Source organism: Mizuhopecten yessoensis, unplaced genomic scaffold, assembly GCF_002113885.1.
Source record: "Mizuhopecten yessoensis strain PY_sf001 unplaced genomic scaffold, ASM211388v2 scaffold9739, whole genome shotgun sequence".
Classification (NCBI taxonomy): domain Eukaryota; kingdom Metazoa; phylum Mollusca; class Bivalvia; order Pectinida; family Pectinidae; genus Mizuhopecten; species Mizuhopecten yessoensis.
This window is the reverse complement of record NW_018408198.1, coordinates 205,987-228,812: the sequence shown is the minus strand read 5'-3', so window position 1 is coordinate 228,812 and position 22,826 is coordinate 205,987. Positions and strand designations below refer to the sequence as shown.

The following is a 22,826-nucleotide window of genomic DNA, read 5'->3' as shown; positions in this document are numbered from 1 at the left end:
GAGAATCAGTGACAAACCTAACTCTTCCTGTCTGAGAGGTTAAGGGGCGAGAATCAGTGACAAACCTATCTCTTCCTGACTGAGAGGTTAAGGGGCGAGAATCAGTGACAAACCTAACTCTTCCTGACTGAGAGGTTAAGGGGCGAGAATCAGTGACAAACCTTACTCTTCCTGTCTGAGAGGTTAAGGGGCGAGAATCAGTGACAAACCTTACTCTTCCTGTCTGAGAGGTTAAAGAGGTGGGGATCAGTGACAAACCTTGATGAGCACCCTATTTAATATTTAAGCCTTACCCTGACTGGCTGAGAGTTAAGGGAGGTCGGCATCAATCGCTGCAGACAGTTTGGACAAGGCTGAAGGCTCAGTGAGTTCACCACCTTGGCATTTTGTAGTAAAGAACGAAACATGATCACAGTTATCTGAAAAATAATGAAATCATTAGTAAACACCTGGATCTTTGTGACTGTTGGAGAGTTATTCAAACTGTTAAGTCCAATATTAAAGGGGCATCACGGTGAATTAACATTTTTTTTTCTTTTTTTCAAATACTACATAAACATATCAAGTGAGACTCCTTATGGAAAATAACGATCGGATTTGGCTGAAATAGATTCATAAAAATGATTAAATCTAAGAAAATCATCGGTATTTCTACCTGTCTGACCAACGTTTTGTTCAGGGATTTCCCTCTACTAGCGCATGAGCATAGCACACCATTCCTTTGTAAACAAAATGACTGGCTGTATGAAGTAAGCGAAAGAAAAGTGTCGTAACGTGTCAGCTACGAAGCGAAAAGTTGCCAAATGGTCAAAAGATAGCGCAAGGAGTATGTTACGGAATCATTATTGCAGGTGGGAAGTATTCAAAGGAGAAAATAACTGCCCTAGCAGTTAGTATGGTGCATGTAATCTTCCGGATAGCCGGTTAAGCTGAAATGGAATCGACAGAAATGCTAGCTCTGTTTATGTTTTGAATAAATATCTAAAACTATTAACCTCGCTAGTATCTTTGTCCGAGTTTGAACAGATTTGACAGTCTTTTATGCTTTTACACAAGAGTAAATCTGACAGATATCAACAGAAAATAGCATGCAACATTTAAACCGATAAATCGAATATGAATTTATCTATTGGTTAATTTGAATTGGTTGTACAATAGATTGTTTTTCGATTATAATCTATTATAGGAACAACACTATAAAACAGTCTGCCATACCCTACTACATGTATATTGTCACAGGTACTAGCCTTGTCTGTCAACATACCCATGATACAAACAAAGTTGCTTACTCTGTCCCACTAGTAATTCAGATGAACCTGTTCACGAAAACTTGCGATGTTGTCATAACAGTTCATAAAACCATGCCGGGAGCAGTACTCTGGGTCGACAGTAAAATGATTTTTCTTTAATTTGATATATGATTTACCATATATCATGCAGTATATTTTTTGGTAGACTTCATAAAACATAGATTGAATAGCATACAGGCTGATCGTTGAGGTCACAAAAGACAGAGAAAACGGCTGTCTCCATTCAGATTTCCTATTGTCACTCTCTGACTCAGGCCATCTTGAAAACTGGACTCGGGTTTCCAACATGATAATGTGAGATGGCCTACACCTAAGATTGTTTCCTATTGTAGAAACACTGTACTGGCATTGACTAGCATACATGTTGTGCGTTTGGGCTACCCACTAGGGATTCAGCGTGTCATCGTGGGAACAGCACAGATGTTTCATGAATTCTACCGAAAATTGGCTTGCATGATATATTGGAAATCAATCAACAAATTAAGGAAAATTTATTTTCCTGTCGATATAGACTGCTCCAGGAAACTGTTAGCAACCTTGGGCATGCATGTTCGTTTATGCTGAACAACCGGTTTTTCCGTTGATAAATGTAACAATTATGTGATTTAACCTGTGGTTTAACCGTTTAAACAAAAACGGCCCTTATTTATATTAATGGTGTATATGGTAGACGAGGCTAGTAACGTTACCACACCATTTTTTAGAAGTCACGGTGCAGGTAAAATCTCCGAATCTAGACGGAATAGAAGTTGAGCAGCCGACATACATGTCCGCGCAAGTACTTGGCATGAATAAAGCAATACCTGTGTCCCTTTGCTTACTAACGAACTGTTGAACGATCGGGAAGCATCCAGTCCATGGAAGAAAATGTGCGGACGGTTCAAGTTCAATCAAGACCGATATCAATAATAAGCTTTTGCATCACACCGATATTCCTTAGAAAAGAAACATTCTAAAGATCCAGACAATTCAGAGAAGGGAATATTTTATTTTATCCAATCAAAACGCCTCATCATCAGTTTTCCGGTACATCAAAACAAAGATGGTAGGTAGTGGGTGTTCCCGAATTAGTTCACCGGTTTATGTCAGTTAAAACGTAGATGGTGCTGTACTAAGGAATTTGTTTTACACATCGCTAACTTTATTTCTCTGGTTTCATTGTGCTGTTAATGATTGTTAGAAAGACAGTAAATAATAGTCATCAGTACAGTACTCAGTAGAACCCCATATTCATATGATAGCTGACAGTTACAATGGCTTGTCACGAGGATCGCTTTCGTTTATTGTGGATCAGTGTTGATTGTGCGTGATGATGTTTCAGGCCAAAACTGACAAGAAATATGCATTAAGATTATCTAATCGATCTAATTATATCACATTCGCTTTATATCATATTTGCTTAATGTCACAAATTAATCATGATATCAAGAGAAATACAATGTGTGAGCTAAAAACCCATTGATATGTGTTAATAATTATTTTGCAGAGGTTCCGATTCTGCGGAGATTTAGATTGCCCAGATTGGGTACTGGCTGAAATCAGTATCCTGGCTCGAATGGTAAGACAGCTGCAAGTATAATAAAGTTAATGAAGAGACCATTATGTTGAATGTCAATGTTGATGCTATTTGAACGACACACATAAAGCAATTGTTGAGATGAAAGAAATATTGAGAAGAGAAATGTTTGCTATTGTTAATGACCCTCTGCAACACCCTTCTGTACAGGAGAAAGAGAAATGTATTGTCAGATTGGGACTTGAACCAGGGACCCTACAAACTCTAGACACGTTTCACCAATTGAGCCATGGCTGTCAATTAAAGATAGACCAAGTCAAGTTCCGCTTACATCAGTTCTCCCCCCCCCTACACACACAAACACAGGGAAAATCTGGCCATTTTTAACAAACAAAATTTCAATATCAAAATTAAGAGGTGCCATTCTATGTAAAATTTAAAAAATAAATGGATCATGGAAGGGTCAATTCAGTTTTGAGTGGTCAATGGCCCCCCTCCAGGATTATCCCTGCATAAATGCACAGACGCAACACATGAACCTAAATCTTCAATTATATTAGATTTAACTCATTCAACCCTGAAATTTCATAATGAACTATTCCAACCTATGAATTGGAGGAGTTCAAATGTGTCTTCAGGTGTGAATGAGTTAATACATGTTGCCCATCCTTTGTCCTTATGAGTCTAAACTCTCTCCTTTATACCATCCTATTACTATACCCATAATATTAATTCTCCAAAAATTGTACATGATGGATAGCTATAGGAACTTTCAGGTTTGATGCCAGATTATTTTTTATAAAATAAAACATTGTTTTTCATTTTCAGACATCAGTGAAGATGAAATTGCTTTGTATACAAGTCATAAAGGATCTTCTGGACGAAGGAATTGATGTAAGATGTTGGAGGCACGGTAGTCTAGTGGTAGGACGCCGAGCTCGTGACCGAAGGGTTGCAAGTTCGAGTCACGTCATTGTCATGTATCTTTGAACAAGATACTTTACTTTGCTTGTTCCAGTCTTAACTCAGCTGTAAATAAGAACCTTGAATTATTATTATTATCATTAAGGTTGCAAGTTAGATTGTATTTAGTTTTATATTGATGTAGAATCGGAAACTTTATTTCTCCATTCACCACTGCTTTCTATGTCAATGGTAACAGAAGACCATTAACCCATTCACCCCTGATGACACATTTGAACTCTTCCAATTGGAAGGTTGGAATAGTTCATTATGAAATTTCAGGGGTGAATGAGTTAATGTAATATGGATTATATATAAGCTAACAGAGTCCTATGTTACCAAGTCTGACAAACCAGAGGAGCATCTCTCCAAAACAATTTTTGTTTGTTTCTGTTTTGGCAAATCTTTTTTTATATAAACTTGATTCACTTTACAACAATTATGAAAGTATTTGCAAATAATTTAATTAATTTGAAGTATAGTTTTACATTGTGACTCTGTAAACAAACAAAAGGTCACTGTAGTATATATTTTTTTGTATATAACAATATTTTAAAATATTGGACAAAATAATTCATATTTCTTTGGCTCTTCAAAAATGAAGCCAAGCAGGCAAACTTATATATTTCACAATAGTGTAACAGCTAAGGAATTTGAAAGAAAAACACTGCCTTACTGGCAAGCTAGCTTTTCTATAACCCGGGGACCCCCTCACTAGTTCGAGCGAGGTCAGTAGTTTGATGGATGACTGCCTGCAAGTTACATTTCCTCAAAAACTACATGTAGAGACAGCATTTCTTTCACAGTGCTTATCTAAAAACCTTTAGAAAATGTAAGGGTAGACATTAGGGCATTAATCGAATCACTGAACTATTTAATTATTTCTATTTTACTTTAGTTGAAATATGGTCAAATAGATATATACTGTCACTTCACTTTCACTGTTTGTTAGAGTCAATTAGTAGTGTTATCCCTTTGATAAAGGGAGATAAGCCTTGTAGTTTACTGTAATGGTTGTCTTCGGTATGTATATGTCTATAAAGCTGAATTGTCTTATTATACCTGGAACAATATCTAATGTAGAGTTCATATTCTTGTTTCCTCGTTTTATTTCAGTATGAGAAAGTCTACAAGCTGACGTCCGATGCAAAGTTTGGTAAGTATCGTGTACTCAAAATGCATTTTCATATTTAGACCGTTATTTAAACCTAAATCAAATAACACACACATAGGGGGGCTGAGGGTGACCACTGGATAATTTGTCATGTGCATAACCAGGGGTGCGGACGGCCCTGCTGAAACTTAAAAGGCTGACTATCGCTAGTTTGCATTATTTCTATACAAAGTCCATTCACGCATATAATTGGCGCGGTGGATAGCGCACTCGCCTGTAAAATGATTATAATGGATGTACTTCGGTACAAGGCGCCAATGAAACATATACATATTTTAAGACGTCTAAATTTCTAGACGACCGTAATATGTGTACTTTGTATATGACATTATTATTTTCAATGTCTTAAGTATGTGTACTCTATTGAGGAGGTCACAAATAAATTCAAATCGCCTGAAGAGCCTCAATATTGGTGAAAGTACTAGTGAGATTTAGTCTTCAGTGTTTTGTTTGATTTATACATACTGGGTATATATACCCATACTAGAACACGAAATGATGTGGACAGTGTGGAAAAAAAGAAGTTGAATTTCCGGAGCAGTCCGCTCCTTTAACAAGAGACAGACAAACACTTTACCATACATTACAAAAAAATATACATTAGAATACCAAAATGGAACAGTGGGTTTTTCACAAAGTAATGTAAGTATGTTCATTAGGGGTGAATCCCGGGAATTCCTATAAAAAATTGGACAAGTCATCCAAACAAATAAAAAGTCGTAAAACCTGTTTCTTCCAGGGTATAAATACAAGTTAGGGAGTCAAAAATTTAAAACTGGATATTAGGTACTGTACACAGAAATTCTGGCCCAGTCAAACTTTCACCCTTCGCCCAGGAAATCAATTCATTATCAACTCCACCCTTCACAGAATTGGGTCAAGGTCACGCTGGGCCTGGGTAGTCCTTTGACTGGAGCTCCGACAAAATAGTGTTTTTCTTATATATTATTACACGTTTTGAAGTATAATTTTTGGATTACATACCTCATAAGTGGATAGTTTATCCCTTATCAGTATCTGTTTTCTTGAACTTTTGATGGAAATGTGTGTTTTGGACGTTTTGAGTTAGGACAATGGCCTGACACCCTACCTAGTGACTACTGCTCACAGCACACTCTATTCTAACTACATGGACTTGTATATGTTGACTTGATATATATGTATTAATACTCAGTGGAAACCATGGCCAACAGAAAGCACAGTATGGGAGGAGCAGCCGGGGTTAAGACCAGGGGAGCGGATAAGAATATTGAGGACAGACTCGATGAGATTACATCCTTGTTAACTACGCTCATAACAAAGGCAGACTTTGATTCCAAGATGAAGAAGTTGAAAGAAACCATACGAGAGGAAAATAGAGAACTGGTTGAAGAACTCAAAGGGAGAGTGTTCGAACTGGAAATGGAAAATGAGAATCTCCGGCTGACTATTGGAAACCTGGAGACTCAATACGGTGATCTCCAGTGTTCTAAGGACGCTATAGAGGCACGTCATAACGATTTGGAGCAACACGGCCGCAAGAACTCACTCAGAATACACGGACTGAAGGACACATCTGATTCAGAGACTGTGGAGGAATGTGTGGACAAATTTGTGAACTTTGTGTCTTCTAAACTTGAGGTGGATATCACCAAGGGGGACATTGACATTGCTCACCCTCTTGGGAAGTTCAACCGGGAAAGACCGAGAAACATCATCGTCAAGTTTACACATCGACGAAAAAGGAACGAGGTCATCAAAGCCCGCTATAAATTGAAGAAAACTGGATATACGGTGTTTGAGGATCTCACGAAGATCAACCAGCAGATCCTCAAGGACGCGTATAAGCTTCAGTGTGTGAAGAACTCGTACAGTACGGACGGTAAGCTTTTCGCTATACTGACTGATGGTAGAAAGAGAAGGCTCCAGTTTGGCACACCACTCACAGACAATTTTCTTAAGGAAGATTCCAACTTTGTGTAAATGTATATTTATTGCATAGTGATCGGTAATGGACTAGGCACGATGGTGCCGCCAGGAATTACCCTGGTTTTACCGATATAACGACAGTGTTTGGATAGTGTGTGTAAATTTGTATATCTGTGATTGTGTCATTTCTTTTGGAAAATTTACAGTGAGTGTTTTGCTTAATCTTGTGTATGGGATCTATTATTCATATACGTCGGTAAGTCTATACAAGTTTCATTTATCTATCTTGTTGATTGACTACTAATTAAAATTATTATTTTTATATATATATATCGAAAAAAAAACCTGTATATGTTGATACATATGTATATCTATAGACATGCTTATATATCTTAAAAATTCTCTTATACAATATATACAGTACACCGACGTCTCCGGATTTTTTGTCTGATAAGTTTAAAAGCTTCAGCTATACCGCTCCTTACAATCCAATCAGTTATTGGATATGTATGTTCCTACTATTTCATTAGATATTTGTTTCGTATACTCATATTATTTCGCTGTAAAAAGGGTTCTTATGTCTTTCCATTTTCCCCTCTTTTCCCCTCTCTTCCCTTATGTTTCCGGAATTTTAAAACAGTCTATCCCATCCGATAGTTACTACACTACTTCCGGTGTGGTATTACTTCCTGTCTTCGGCGAACCCCATCTGCAGGCATGGTTATCTATCCAGGTATTCTTATTATCATAAACAAGAAATAACTCAAGACTGTGTGCTGTCGGCAGTAGTCTCTATGAAATGACCACTTTATCATTGTCTTTTATGTTTTCTTTTCTTCTTCTTTTAATTTCTTTATCGGTCTTTGCTTTTCCTCTATTTATTTCCGGGATGGATCAAATAAACTCGTTCTCAAGTCACAGCTATGGCTCAGATACAGTTTTTATCGGCTAATAATCAGGGCCTGGGAGACAAAGTTAAGCGTAAAGATGTGTTTTCTTATCTTAGGTCGACAAGTGGTAATGTTTTCTGCTTGCAAGATACACATTTTACTACAGAACAGGAAAATATTATAAGAAGTGAATGGGGTTTTCAGTGCTACTTTAATTCTTTTAAATCAAATGCTAGAGGCGTAGCTATTCTTTTTAAAAATAACTTCGAATTTAAAGTGCATAAAGAAAAAAAAGAAAACACGGGCAATTTTTTAGCCTTAGATATTGAAATTGAGACTTTTAGAATTACACTTATTAATTTGTATGGCCCAAATAAGGATGAACCTGATTTTTATGATATTCTATTTGAAACTATTGAAGAATTTGCAAATAGATATATTATCATTTGTGGTGATTTTAACCTGGTTTTAAATCCTAAATTAGATTATGATAAAAATTATAAAAATGTAAACAATCCTAAAGCTAGAGAAAAAAATTTGGAAATCATAGATAATTTTTCACTAGTAGATATTTTTAGAGAACAAAATGAAGACTTAAGAAGATACACATGGAGGAAAAGTAGCCCACTTAAACAAGCTCGCTTAGACTTTTTTTTAATATCTGAAAACTTTATTTCTAGTACTGAAAAATCCAAAATAGAATTTGGTTATAGATCTGACCATTCTTTCCCTACAATATCTTTGAAACTTAATGAATTTATACCTGGTAAAGGAGTATGGAAATTCAATAATAGTCTATTACAGGAACTAGAGTACTTAAATATGGTTAAAACTTGTATCAGTGAGACGAAAGCGCAATACTGTCCTCCAGTTTATAATTTAAATAATTTAAATAACATTTCAGATGCTGTGATTGAGTTTATGATAGACGATCAATTATTTCTGGAAACATTACTTTTGCAAATTAGAGGTAAAAGTATATCTTATTCATCCTTTAGGAAAAAACAACAAAATGTTAGGGAAGACAATCTTAAGAAGACAATTCAGGCAATTGAAGAACAAGATGAAATAGATATTGTTGATTTAGAAGTAAAAAAAAAAGAATTAAAGGAAATTAGGGAACATAAAATTAAAGGTAGTATAGTGAGATCTCGTGCTAAATGGATAGAAGAGGGGGAGAAGCCTACAAGCTATTTTTTCAGTCTGGAAAGTAGAAATTTTACCTCTAAAGTTATACCTAAATTACAATTAGATAATGGAAAAACAATTACAAGTCAGGCAGACATCTTGAAAGAAGTTCAGAAATTTTATGAAAAGCTGTATGATTCTGATAATAACATAGCAGATGTAAATTTAAATGAATTTTTGGAACATTATAATGTGATTAAAATTAGTAAAAATGATTCTGAAAAGTTGGATGGCCTAATCTCATTGGAAGAAGCTGGCAAAACGTTAAGACGTATGAAAAATAATAAAAGTCCAGGCATAGATGGCTTTACGGTTGAATTTTATAAGTGTTTTTGGAAATATTTAGGTAACTTTGTTGTTCGATCTATAAATTTAGGCTATAAAAAAGGAAATCTATCAATCTCACAACGTCAAGGAATTATTTCATGCATTCCAAAGGGGGATAAACCTCGACATTTTATAAAAAATTGGAGGCCTATCACACTACTAAATGTTGTTTATAAAATAGCTTCTAGTACAATAGCATACAGAATTAAAACAGTTTTGGATAAAATAATTGATAAAGATCAGACAGGGTTTTTAGAGGGTCGTTATATAGGGGAAAACACTAGACTGATATATGATGTAATGCAATATGCAGAGGAAAATGATATTCCAGGTATGTTTCTAATGATTGATTTCGAAAAAGCTTTTGATTCGGTGTCCTGGGCATTTATTGAGAAAGTATTATGTTTTTTTGGTTTTGGAAATAGTATAATAAACTGGGTTAAAACATTACATAATAATGCTAGTGCTGTAATTAATCAGGGAGGGAATTTGTCTTCATTTTTTCAAGTTAAAAGGGGATGTCGTCAAGGGGACCCGATTGCTCCTTATATATTTATTCTGTGTGCTGAAATTTTAGCTATAAAACTAAGAAACAATAATAAAATTAAGGGTATTAATGTTGATAACTGTCCTATACTTCTATCACAATATGCGGATGACACTGCACTTGCACTTGATGGTACAGAAAGATCACTGCAGGAAGCTATTACTGAACTTAATTTCTATGCAAGTATATCAGGATTGAAAATGAATATTTCAAAAACTCAAGTGGTCTGGATTGGCAATAAAAAATTTAGCTCAGATAAATTCCTTCCAGAACTCGACTTACAATGGGGTAGGGAAAACTTCACACTTCTTGGCATTGAATTTCACGTTAATTTACATGAGATACCTAAACTGAACTTTGATAAAAAAATAACAAAACTTAAATCACTTATCAGATCATGGAAAAGGAGAATATTAACACCAATTGGTAAAATAAACATAATAAAATCAATTTTGGTTTCACAATTTAATCATTTATTTATCTCGCTGCCAAATCCAGAGGAAAAGTTTCTTTGTAAACTGAATTCTATAATTTATGAGTTCTTGTGGAACAGTAAAGTGGATAAAGTAAAGAGAGAAGTTGTTATTCAAGACTTCATTAATGGTGGGTTAAACATGATCAACATCAAAACTTTTATAGACTCACTCAAATTAGGTTGGATTAGAAGAATATTTCAATGTACATCTAAATGGCAAGCAATTTTAAAAACATATGTTAATATAGACATGTTGGCAAATTGTGGTTCAGATTATATAAAGCTATGTGAAAAAAAATGTAAAAACAAGTTCTGGACTGATGTTTTGAAAGCTTGTAAAAACTTGTATCATGCAAATGAAATTAATATTAACAAAAATGAGGTATACTTGAAGACCCCCTTATGGTATAATGACAAAATTATTATTGATAGAAGGTCAATTTTCATTAAGGATTGGTATAAAAAAGGAGTTATTAATATAAATGACCTGATTAAAGACTATAATTCTGGTTCCTTTTATACAGTTCAAGAATTCACTCAAACTTATCAAATACAGACTAATTTTCTCCAATATCACAGTGTTCTTTCTGCAGTAAAACATTTCAACTCTAATCCAGATTTTCCTAAATTAAGACTGTTATGTCCTTTTATTCCTACACACTTAGAACCATTCTTTAAAAAGTCTAAAGGTTCCAAACATTTTTATAGTATCCTGGTAAAAAATAACATTGTTCCATCAGGACAGAAGAAATGGAATAGAGTCTTTGATTTTAGTAACTTTTCTTGGCATCAGATTTTTAAGCTTCCCTTTGCTATAACTACTAATACAAAATTTCAGTGGTTTCAGTATAGAATAAATCACCATATTCTGACAACAAATTCTTTCCTTTTTAAAACTCGAATAGTTGTATCTCCTATGTGTACACTTTGCAATTCTGAGATTGAAACTATTACCCATATTTTATGGGAATGTCAAGAGACTCAGAATCTTCTTATTAGTTTTGAAACTCTTTTGGATGCACTCATTATTCCTTTTGATTTTAATAAAGAATCTTATTTATTTGGATTTCTTACACAAAATGTTAATGGTAGAATTGATAATGAGATACTCATTATAATTAAACAATATGTATATAAAATGCGTTGTCTTCATAGCTCCTTAAATATAAATGCATTGGTTAACACAATAAAAGACTACCATAATATACAAAGATTTATAGCAAATAGCAAAGGAGAAACTTATAGAGAGAAGTTTGAAAAGGAATGGAAAAAATGGGAAAAACTTCTTGTTTTGTAAAAATAATATTCTGATAGCTGTCTCCTGGGCTTTGGAAATGAATTATAAAATCAATAATTTTCTTCTATTACACTTATCCATACATTCATAAGCTTGAGCTCAAAAATATAATAGTCCATCCCCACCCTCTCTCTCTCTCTCTCTCTCTCTCTCGCTCTCTCTATTCTCTCTCTCTCTCTCTGAACTGATTCATGTAATTTTAGTTTACAGTTTTTAGTAGCTTTTCATTTTTTTTTGCATTTCTATGATTCTATGATTCCTTACTTGTTTGTGTTTGTATGTAAGAGTGTGTGTATGGGTGGGTGTGAGTAAGGGCGATTATGTATGTGTTAATGTTGTGATGCAACTTATAATATATGAAATCATTTCATCATACATGAATGGAGGATGATGATGTTGATGATGTTGATAATGAATGATGATGATGATGATGGATGTTGATGATGATGATGATGCTGATGATGAATGATGATAATGATGATGATGGAGGTAATAACATCAAAATGTATGTGAGATGATGATGATGATGATGATGATGATGATGATGATGATAATGAATGATGATGATGATGGATGTTGATGATGATGATGATAATGATGATGATGGAGGTAATAACATCACAATGTATGTGAGATGATGATGATGATGATGATGATGATGATGATGATGATGATGATAATGAATGATGATGATGATGATGATGATGATGATGATAATGAATGATGATGATGATGGATGTTGATGATGATGATGATAATGATGATGATAGAGGTAATAACATCAAAATGTATGTGAGATGATGATGATGATGATGATGATGATGATGATGTTGATGATGTTGATGATGAATGATGATGATGAGGATGATGGAGGTAATAACATCACAATGTATGTGAGATGATGATGTTGGTAATGATGATGATGATGATGTTGGTAATGATGATGATGATGATGGTTATGATTGAGGTAATGGCATCACAATGTATGTGAGTGAGTGGACGTTTATGTTGTTGTTGTTTTATATATCAATAAAACTTAAATAAAAATAAAAAATAAAATAAAAAAAAACAAAAAAACTCCACCCTTCACATTTAACTACAATGTTTATTTTGCTGTTCACTTATGTTTGTTGTAATGATAAATTAGCCCTCGTTACGGAGATAAAAAAAATCCCAGTTTACAGTATACAGTAGTACACTATAACTATATTTGCAAAATTCATCGAGCCACTGCTAGGTTAAAACAATGTTCATATCCAGACAGTTTTGCTGACATTCTGTGGTGAGGTTAGTGATGTGGAAGTTACTTCCCCTTGTTTACCACAGGCAGGCAGTGTTCAATCCCCGAAGTTGTCGTATGCATGAATATTCAGAGAAAGTGCTTTTCTCCTGCCCAACCAACTCCCAACAACCAAGGTGGAGTATAAAATGGTCTGGGGTGGATGTTGCAGTATTTGTGCTGTAGCATTGGCCATTCAAGTGAGGTGGCACTATAAATGATACGGTTGGAAGCACGGTCCCATTACAAACAGAACACAATACATCTCCAGCACACATGCAGCACACATACACACATTAAGAGATATTAGCCAGGTGGCATATGACTAGTAGTTAGCGCCTGATAAGGCTGCTCCTGCGACTTCCCCAAAATTATATTGATTAATGTATATGCTAATTGTATTAATTGTATATCTATGTACTGTAAAGCGCTTTAGAGTGGCTTATTCTAGCTAGATAGAGTGCTATATCAGATTTTGTATATTATTATTATTACATACAAATCAGCGGAACTGGACTGGGTGGATCATCGGCGACCAGGTAGATCAGTTGTTAGACACCCGTCTAGAGTTCAGAGGCTCTCAGGTTCAAACCCCATTCTGGCCATGCATTTCTCTTTCTCCTATATACACCAATTTTTATGACTTTTGGAGGCAATTTAACACATGGCAATGTTGTTTCAGAAATGGGTGATGTGAAGGCCAGTTTGGCAGCCTTGAGTTTTGTGCTTTCCAGTGCTGCCAAATACGGCATTGATGGCGAATCCTTGTCTAATGAACTGCAGCAGCTAGGTCTCCCAAAAGGTATGTTTATCTAAAACAGCAAGAGCAGATAATTGTCAGTATTCAATTAAAACAGTAAAGTAACATGCATTTCGAAGTTGCCTCTCCTTCTGTAATTACAAGGAAAGACTGCTGGGTTATCTGTATTTAAATAGCGACAAAGTCAGATTGCCGAGTTATGTTTGCTTCTTATAACAAACAAGTTTAGAGTTTTGGATTATCTCCCTTTATATAAGAACTGGGGGCCTGTTCGTTAATGCGGGACGGCTGGTTTGTCCGTTTTTAAATGTAGCATTTTCGGGTATAAATCCTGGCAGACCTGCAAATGTTTATGCTTTGTCAAGGCTCACCTGAAAGCAGCATAAGATAACTGGGTCCGACCTTATTTCATAAACAAACAACTTTGGTCCAATCAGGTCAACCGTTTGGATTGTAATAAATGAAAATGGTCAAGGTCAAACTCTTTGGTTATTTTCCCGTATTCAAAAGTAAGGTGAGACTACTAGTTTGTATCCCCTGGATAATCCTACTTGGTTATCTCCCTTTTTCTAACAACACTGACAGATACATGGGTTACTGCTCCATATTTAATAAGAACATATTCTTGGGCTACCTCCCCTTATGTAGCAACAAGGTCAGCTGACTGAGTTATCTCCCCTTATGTAACAAGAATGATAGACTACGAGGTTACCTCCCCTAAAGTAACAACAAGGTCAGATGACAGAGTTATCTCCCCTGATGATACAAAAAGTACAGACTACGTGGTTACCTCCCCTGTTCTTTCTGATATAAGTGACTGTTACATTGACTTTCTATTGATTCCAGAACATACCGCAGCATTATGTAAGTCGTACAGCGATGGTCTGGACAAACTTCAAACTCATTTCAGGAGGAAGAGTCTACGATGTAAGTATCCGGGAATCACACCTGTATTTATTTTGTTATCATTTCTCTAACTGAAATGCATCTGTTAATACAGTTTTTATCGGTGGACACGTGATACACCTTTGGCCAATCACTTGTCGGGAATAATATGAAAATAATAAATAAATATATCAATTCTTTGATTTTCAAATTACGAACTTGTAGCATATTCAGCGGAATTGGCATTTACTGAATAGCAGCCATGAGTGCATTGCTTAAATATACATGAATTGCAGTTCACAAGATATTTAAATTTGTGTGATGGACTACTTCTTGCCACAAATTAATGAGAAATATATTTATCCTGTGTTGTTAGTTAATATTTTTTTAGCAACTCCACATCTCAGTCAATTTTTGTTTTTCATTTTACTAAATTGGTAAGTTTTCACAATTCATACACATAACACTTGACAAAAACTCCCCAGTAAAATACAAGGGAATCTTATAAATAAGTAACTGCCAGTATTAAAGATATAGCCTACCAACAAGAACTCACTAGAAATTATTTCTAATTTTGTTAATTTTTGTAATAAAAAAAATTCACAAGATAGAAAAATAATAGGAGTAAAATGTTATAAGAATTTTAAAAATTGGTAGCATACATTGTTCATAATCTCAAAATCATTTTTTTTTATTGTGCGATTGACCATGTGAGAAAAGTAGGGCAGAACAGTACTAAAACCATAGAAATCTTACCTGTTGTTATAATTGGATTTTTTCTTTTTACTATAGTGTCCCATGTTGACGCAGTGAGGTGGAGAGTAGACTACGTCCTGAGTTCTAGTGAGTTAAAGGTGAGTAACCATGCCAACCCAGTGTAGTAGAGCGTGAGTTCTAGTTAGTTAAAGGTGAGTAACCATTCCGACCCAATGTAGTAGAGCGTGGGTTCTAGTGAGTTAAAGGTGAGTAACCATGCCAGCCTAGTGAAGTAGAGAGCGAGTTATAGTGAGTTTAAGGTTAGTTACCATACCAACCCAGTGTAGTAGATAGTGAGTTCTAGTGAGTTAAAGGTGAATAACCATTCCGACCCAATGTAGTAGAGCGTGAGTTCTAGTGAGTTAAAGGTGAGTAACCATTCCGACCCAGTGTAGTAGATAGTGAGTTCTAGTGAGTTAAAGGTGAATAACCATTCCGACCCAATGTAGTAGAGCTTGAGTTCTAGTGAGTTAAAGGTGAGTAACCATTCCAACCCAGTGTAGTAGAGCGTGAGTTCTAGTGAGCTAAAGGTGAGTTACCATACCAACCCAGTGTAGTAGAGCGTGAGTTCTAGTGAGTTAAAGGTGAGTAACCATGCCAACCCAGTGTAGTAAATAGTGAGTTCTAGTGAGTTAAAGGTGAGTAACCATGCCAATCCAGTGTAGTAGAGTGTGAGTTCTAGTGAGTTAAAGGTGAGTAACCATGCCAACCCAGTGTAGTAGATAGTGAGTTAAAGGTGAATAACCATTCCAACCCAGTGTAGGAGATAGTGAGTTAAAGGTGAGTAACCATGCCACCCCAGTGTAGTAGATAGTGAGTTAAGGTGAGGAACCATTCCAACCCAGTGTAGTAGATAGTGAGTGCTTGTGAGTTAAAGGTGAGTAACCATTCCAACCCAGTGTAGTAGAAAGTGAGTTAAAGGTGAGTAACCATTCCAATCCAGTGTAGTAGATAGTGAGTTAAAGGTGATTAACCATTCCAACCCAGTGTAGTAGATAGTGAGTGCTTGTGAGTTAAAGGTGAGTAACCATTCCAACCCAGTGTAGTAGATAGTGAGTTAAAGGTGAATAACCATTCCAACCCAGTGTAGTAGATAGTGAGTTAAAGGTGAGTAACCATGCCAACCCAGTGTAGTAGATAGTGAGTTAAGGTGAGTAACCATTCCAACCCAGTGTAGTAGATAGTGAGTTAAAGGTGAGTAACCATTCCAACCCAGTGTAGTTGAGCGTGAGTTAAAGGTAACCATGCCAACCTAGTGTAGTAGATAGTGAGTTCTAGTGAGTTAAAGGTGAGTAACCATTCCAACCCAGTGTAGTAGATAGTGAGTTCTAGTGAATTAAAGGTGAGTAACCATGCCAACCCAGTGTAGTAGATAGTGAGTTCTGGTGAATTAAAGGTGAGTAACCATGCCAACCCAGTGTAGAAGAGAGTGAGCTAAAGGTGAGTAACCATAACAACCCAGTGTGGTAGAGAGTGAGTTCTAGTGAGTTAAAGGTGAGTTACCATGCCAACCCAGTGTAGTAGAGAGTGAGTTCTAGTGAGTTAAAGGTGAGTAACCATGCCAACCCAGTGTTGTAGAGAGTGAGTTCTAGTGAGTTAAAGGGGAGTAACCATGCCAACCCAGTGTAGTAGATAGTGAGTTCTAGTGAATTAAAGGTGAGTAACCATGCCAACCCAGTGTTGTAGAGAGTGAGTTCTAGTGAGTTAAAGGTGAGTTACCATGCCAACCTAGTGAAGTAGAGAGTGAGTTCTAGTGAGCTAAAAGAGAGTTACCACACCAACCCAGTGTAGTAGAGAGTGAGCTAAAAGAGAGTTACCACACCAACCCAGTGTAGTAGAGAGTGAGTTCTAGTGAGCTAAAAGAGAGTTACCATACTAACCCAGTGCAGTAGAGAGTGAGTTAAAGTGAGCTAAAAATGACTAACCTTAACAACCCAGTGTAGTAGGGAGGGAGTTAAAGTGAGCTAAAAGTGAGTAACCCATGCCAACCCAGTGTAGTAGAGCGTGGGTTCTAGTGAGTTAAAGGTGAGTTTCCATGCCAACCTAGTGAAGTAGAGAGTGAGTAGTTCTAGTGAGTTAAAGGTGAGTACCCATGCCAACCTAGTGAAGTAGAGAGTGAGTTATAGTGAGTTGAAGGTGAGTTACCATACCAACCAAGTGTAGTAGAGAGGGAGTTAAAGTGAGCTTAAGGGGAGTTACCATACCAACCTAGTGTGGTACACAGCGAGTTCTTGTGAACTAAAAGAGAGTTACCATACCAACCCAGTGTAGTCCACAGTGAGTTAAAGTGAGCTAAAGGTGAGTTACATACCAACCTAGTGTAGTACACAGAGAGTTCTAGTGAGCTAAAAGAGAGATACCATACCAACCCAGTGTAGTACACAGTGAGTTATAGTGAGCTAAAGGTGAGTGACCATACCAACCCAGTGTAGTACACAGTGAGTTCTAGTGAGTAAAGGTGAGTAACCATGCCAACCTAGTGTAGTAGATAGTGAGTTCTGGTGAATTAAAGGTGAGTTACCATACCAAACAAGTGTAGTAGAGAGGGAGTTAAAGTGAGTAGTGAGTTCTAGTGAGTTAAAGGGGAGTAACCATGCCAACCCAGTGTTGTAGAGAGTGATTTCTAGTGAGTTAAAGGTGAGTTTCCATGCCAACCTAGTGAAGTAGAGAGTGAGTTATAGTGAGTTGAAGGTGAGTTACCATACCAACCAAGTGTAGTAGAGAGGGAGTTAAAGTGAGATTAAGGTGAGTTACCATACCAACCTAGTGTGGTACACAGCGAGTTCTTGTGAACTAAAAGAGAGTTACCATATCAACCCAGTGTAGTACACAGCGAGTTCTTGCGAGCTAAAAGAGAGTTACCATACTAACCCAGTGCAGTAGAGAGTGAGCTAAAGTGAGCTAAAGGTGAGTTACATACCAACCTAGTGTAGTACACAGAGAGTTCTTGTGAGCTAAAAGAGAGTTACCATACCAACCCAGTGTAGTAGAGAGTGAGCTAAAAGTGAGTAACCATAACAACCCAGTGTAGTAGGGAGTGAGTTAAAGTGAGCTAAAAATGACTAACCATAACAACCCAGTGTAGTAGGGAGTGAGTTCTAGTGAGCTAAAAGAGAGTTTCCATACCAACCCAGTGCAGTAGAGAGTGAGTTAAAGTGAGCTAAAGGTGAGTTACCATACCAACCCAGTGTAGTACACAGCGAGTTCTTGTGAGCTAAAAGAGAGTTACCATACCAACCCAGTGCAGTAGAGAGTGAGTTAAAGTGAGCTAAAAGTGAGTAACCATGTCAACCCAGTGTAGTAGGGAGTAAGTTAAAGTGAGCTAAAAGTGAGTAACCATAACAACCCAGTGTAGTAGGGAGTGAGTTAAAGTGAGCTAAAAGTGAGTAACCATGTCAACCCAGTGTAGTAGGGAGTGAGTTAAAGTGAGCAAAATGTGAGTAACCATAACAACCCAGTGCAGTAGGGAGTGGGTTATATTAAGAAAATTGTCTAATGCTTTTGATGTTTTTAGATAGACATCAGACTTAAAGAGTGTTTTTTTCCTGATCTTGACATTCCAATGTTTATCATGATTATTATTGAAAATCAAATTTCTGAACCTTTTTTAAGCCGTTCTTGGCGAGAGCCGAGCAGCTTATGAATTCTGTCCAGAGAACGAAATGACGAACCCACTTCCCTACAGGGTGCATGCGCATAATTCCGTCTTGCATGCTTCCGCTATATAGTTTCGTTATCGTAAATAGAGAGTAGAATCTCTGACACTCACCTGTGGGTTACACAAAGTCTTCTGATACTCTTCTCCAAATAATAATCCATACTTTAAATAATTGCTGAAAACAAAATGTTTATCTCCGGTGCATTCTACGAGTGTTGTGGTGGTGAAATTCGTGCACTGGGTTTGAGCGTTTTAGCAACTCGGATTGAGGTCTGAGGAGGTTAACGCATGTGAAACACATATGATTCGAAAAAGCACATGTGAAGCCTGTCAAGCATTGACGCTGTCTGTAGAAGGAAGAAGCAAATATATATATTTATAAACTGTATGAGTGATGAAGTATAACCTTTATTTTGATGTTTCAAACAGGAACGTAATATGACATATCGTGCTTAGGTTGATAACGGTAATGGCTCTTGAGACGAGACGATATGTGAATTGTGTATGCTTATCAAACATTCCTGTAACACAGCATGCTTTTTCTGGTGTATTTATTTATGAAAATGTAACAATTTAAGAACATGACACAACTGCCGCTGCTGTTTGACAAGAATTTGCGCTGTGTCAAAATATTATCCAATCCGGTGTAAGGGAAATAACTCTTAAGTTGGTAAAGTCGCATTGAGAGATATAATTCAAATATATTCCAAGAACATTTGTGAGATTTTGTATATTCAATGACAGTAAATAAAGTCACTTCATATATTAATAATTATTATTAATATGAATGAAAAATAAATAAAATTAAAAGGAGTACAATGTCTCTTTTCTCCATGCATGTTTTCCCACTACTGTAAATTATCTTTCTTTTCACAAGCACAAATGCACCTATTCTTTATTATCCATTCACCAATTGCCATTATGCACGTAAATGCTCATGTCACATCATTGGAGGATGCTAATTAATGAAAATTACAACAATGCATCATTTAAGAGGCGATTGATTTTGGAAATTCCAAAGGCAACATCATCACATGACCTGATTTCAATTAGCAGAATACAGAACAAATATCTGAGGTATTATAGTAGATATTGATGCTCAACATATTACTGAAGCAATTAAATTTAAAGTGGTGAGCGGCTTAATGTCACACTGACATAATTCTAGTTTTTAAATAAGATAATCTCCTGATGTAAAATCTTCCCTCTTTTCTATCTGTATTAGGATGTGAACACACCGTGTGTCCAGTTACAGTTGACCACAAAGGATCCGGACACCGGGGCCACATCACCTGTCTCCTTTACTGTTTCCATGGAGAAGTTCCGGGTTCTGCACAACGGTAAGTCAGCGTTATGGTAAATATCAATGTTTTACACAACGGTAAGTCAGCGTTATGGTAAATATCAATGTTTTACACAACGGTAAGTCAGCGTTATGGTAAATATCAATGTTTTACACAACGGTAAGTCAGCGTTATGGTAAATATCAATGTTTTACACAACGGTAAGTCAGCGTTATGGTAAATATCAATGTTTTACACAACGGTAAGTCAGCGTTATGGTAAATATCAATGTTTTACACAACGGTAAGTCAGCGTTATGGTAAATATCAATGTTTTACACAACGGTAAGTCAGCGTTATGGTAAATATCAATGTTTTACACAACGGTAAGTCAGCGTTATGGTAAATATCAATGTTTTACACAACGGTAAGTCAGCGTTATGGTAAATATCAATGTTTTACACAACGGTAAGTCAGTGTTATGGTAAATATCAATGTTTTACACAACGGTAAGTCAGCGTTATGGTAAATATCAATGTTTCACTCCCTTAATGGTCAGAGTATGGTAAAAGTTCAACTAAGCTGTTAGTCACTGTTATAGTAAACACCAAAGATTTACTCAGCCTTAGTTCAATGTTTTACTTTATAGTCAGCATTATGGTAAATATCAATGTTTCACTCCCTTAATGGTCAGAGTATGGTAAACGTTCAACTAAGCTGTTAGTCACTGTTATAGTAAACACCAATGTTTTATTATATAGTCAGTGTTATGGTAAACATCAATGTATTAATATATAGTCATTCTTTCTTCGTGTTTTAAATAAGTTCATCAAACTTTGTGTTCTGTTTGAGTGAGGTTGCCTTTCACTTCACACAATATCTAGGTAAAGTTCAGCCAGGTGTCCTTTCACAAATCATAATGTGTATTTAATCACGAGTCAAATACTGATATTTTACATTGATCTTTATAGGAAATGACTCGCTGTGTGAAAAAGGTATAAATAAAACACTAGCATATATACTTAACAAAAGAAATTTTATTTGTGTTTCAGAATTAAAACAAGCCAACACCATTGTGGAGTCCCTATCGTCCTGATGGTTTTCACAGCTAGCGTACACGATTACTTGTGAACAACAGAAAAACTTTAATAAGACGACATCCTGGAAATTAGGATACAAGTCTAAAGTTAGCTGTAATATACTCGCAACAGTTTATTAATTCAATTCTACTACGTCAAATGCTTCACTCCCGGACATTTGTGATCATATTTATGTGTAAGCACGAGGGACAGCTGTAACATATTATGTGTGCATGTCATCAGGCAATTGTACATAGAAATTGACCAATGAATGCAGTCGTTACAACACAGATGCAGTAGAATTGACTAATGAAAACAGTCGTTACAACACAGATGCAATATAATTGACTAATGAAAACAGTCGTTACAACACCAAAGCGGTAGAATTGACTAATGAAAACAGTCGTTACAACACAGATGCAATAGAATTGACTAATGAAAACAGTCGTTACAACACCGAAGCGGTAGAACTTGGTCCACACGGTACAATCCTTCAATATTGGGCTTTAAACTTTCATTGAACATATATCCACATTCCAATGAAACATGTACTCTGCATCCTTTATTATCTCATTCACCCCTGAACATTTATAATAAACCATTCCAACCTTTGTATTGGAAGATTTCAAATGTGTCTTCAGGGGTGAATGAGTTATCTATCACCAATGTTGTCATTCCTCGAACAGGTGCTGTAACTGTTGAATCAGATGAAGGGGAAACAGGGAGGATTCAGAGTTGTTTCCCCTGCATTTATCATTTTTGTTTGTTTGGTGTTTCACGTCCTTGCAACAGTAAGGGTCATAATTATGAGGACGGGAAAATTTCACAACTCATTTAAACAGATTTTGGTGTGGAAATACTTGCATTTGCAATGACTCTGAGATTTTTATTCTATATACCTAAAATCTATGATATTCGGTCTACCTAAAAACAATACATATTTGCTTGATTTTTTTCTCAATGTGAAAAATGTAAAAATGTCCACCTTTACAGTGAATAGTAATTATTGTAATTTATTTGATGTAAATGTATCTGATAACATTATTCATACATTGATATGAATGTATGGAATATTGTATACTGTAGAATCATTTATTTTCGTGGGGTTAAAATTTTGTGGTTTTCATATACAAGTCTGTTTCAAGGACATTATATTTCGGTGATTTCTGATTTCCCCCCATCTATATCATACAAAATTTATGTATTCGTTGGGGATTTAATTTCGTGGATTTTTGTTATCCACAAAATAAACGAAATTTAATGTCCCATTAAAATTTATGATTTAACAGTAATCGACTTAATTGTAATAGAGAATGATGATTAAGAAAGATGTATTACTTATAGCTGTAAAGTATGCAAATTACAGATATACAATTGATTGAATATGTAGCGGGGCCGTGGTGGCTGAGTGGTTAAGGCGTCTGACATTCTGTTACCACTAGCCCTCCACCACTGGGTCGCGGGTTTCGAGGCCTGTGTGGGGCAGTCGCCAGGTACTGGCCGTAGGTCAGTGGTTTATCTCCGGGTACTTC

The 22,826-nt window shown here is 36.0% G+C and overlaps 2 protein-coding genes across 5 annotated transcripts in view; one reads left to right on the top strand and one right to left on the bottom strand.

Moving 5' to 3' along the window:
• The window catches only part of LOC110458755 (50S ribosomal protein L9-like), a 58,256-nt gene extending 56,035 nt beyond the window's left edge, over nt 1-2,221 (bottom strand). For 2 of the 4 annotated variants that reach the window (XM_021510647.1, XM_021510646.1), the window contains exons 1-2: nt 2,114-2,221; nt 294-419 (exon numbers count right to left, since the gene is read on the bottom strand). In XM_021510647.1, coding sequence (XP_021366322.1) covers nt 294-407 — 114 coding nt within the window. In that variant the 5' untranslated portion in view covers nt 408-419; nt 2,114-2,221. The remainder of the gene's footprint in view (nt 1-293; nt 420-2,113) is intronic. The other 2 variants (XM_021510644.1, XM_021510645.1) reach the window with 2 other exon arrangements.
• A 41-nt stretch (nt 2,222-2,262) lies between these two features.
• Nucleotides 2,263-21,342, top strand: LOC110458756 (COMM domain-containing protein 4-like). Its single transcript, XM_021510648.1, has 9 exons — nt 2,263-2,355; nt 2,797-2,868; nt 3,655-3,720; nt 4,906-4,945; nt 13,557-13,676; nt 14,481-14,561; nt 15,312-15,373; nt 20,159-20,273; nt 21,268-21,342. Exons 1-9 carry the CDS (start codon nt 2,353-2,355, stop codon nt 21,309-21,311), a joined length of 603 nt encoding a protein of 200 aa, XP_021366323.1. The 5' UTR covers nt 2,263-2,352; the 3' UTR covers nt 21,312-21,342.
• Nucleotides 21,343-22,826: the final 1,484 nt, after the last annotated feature.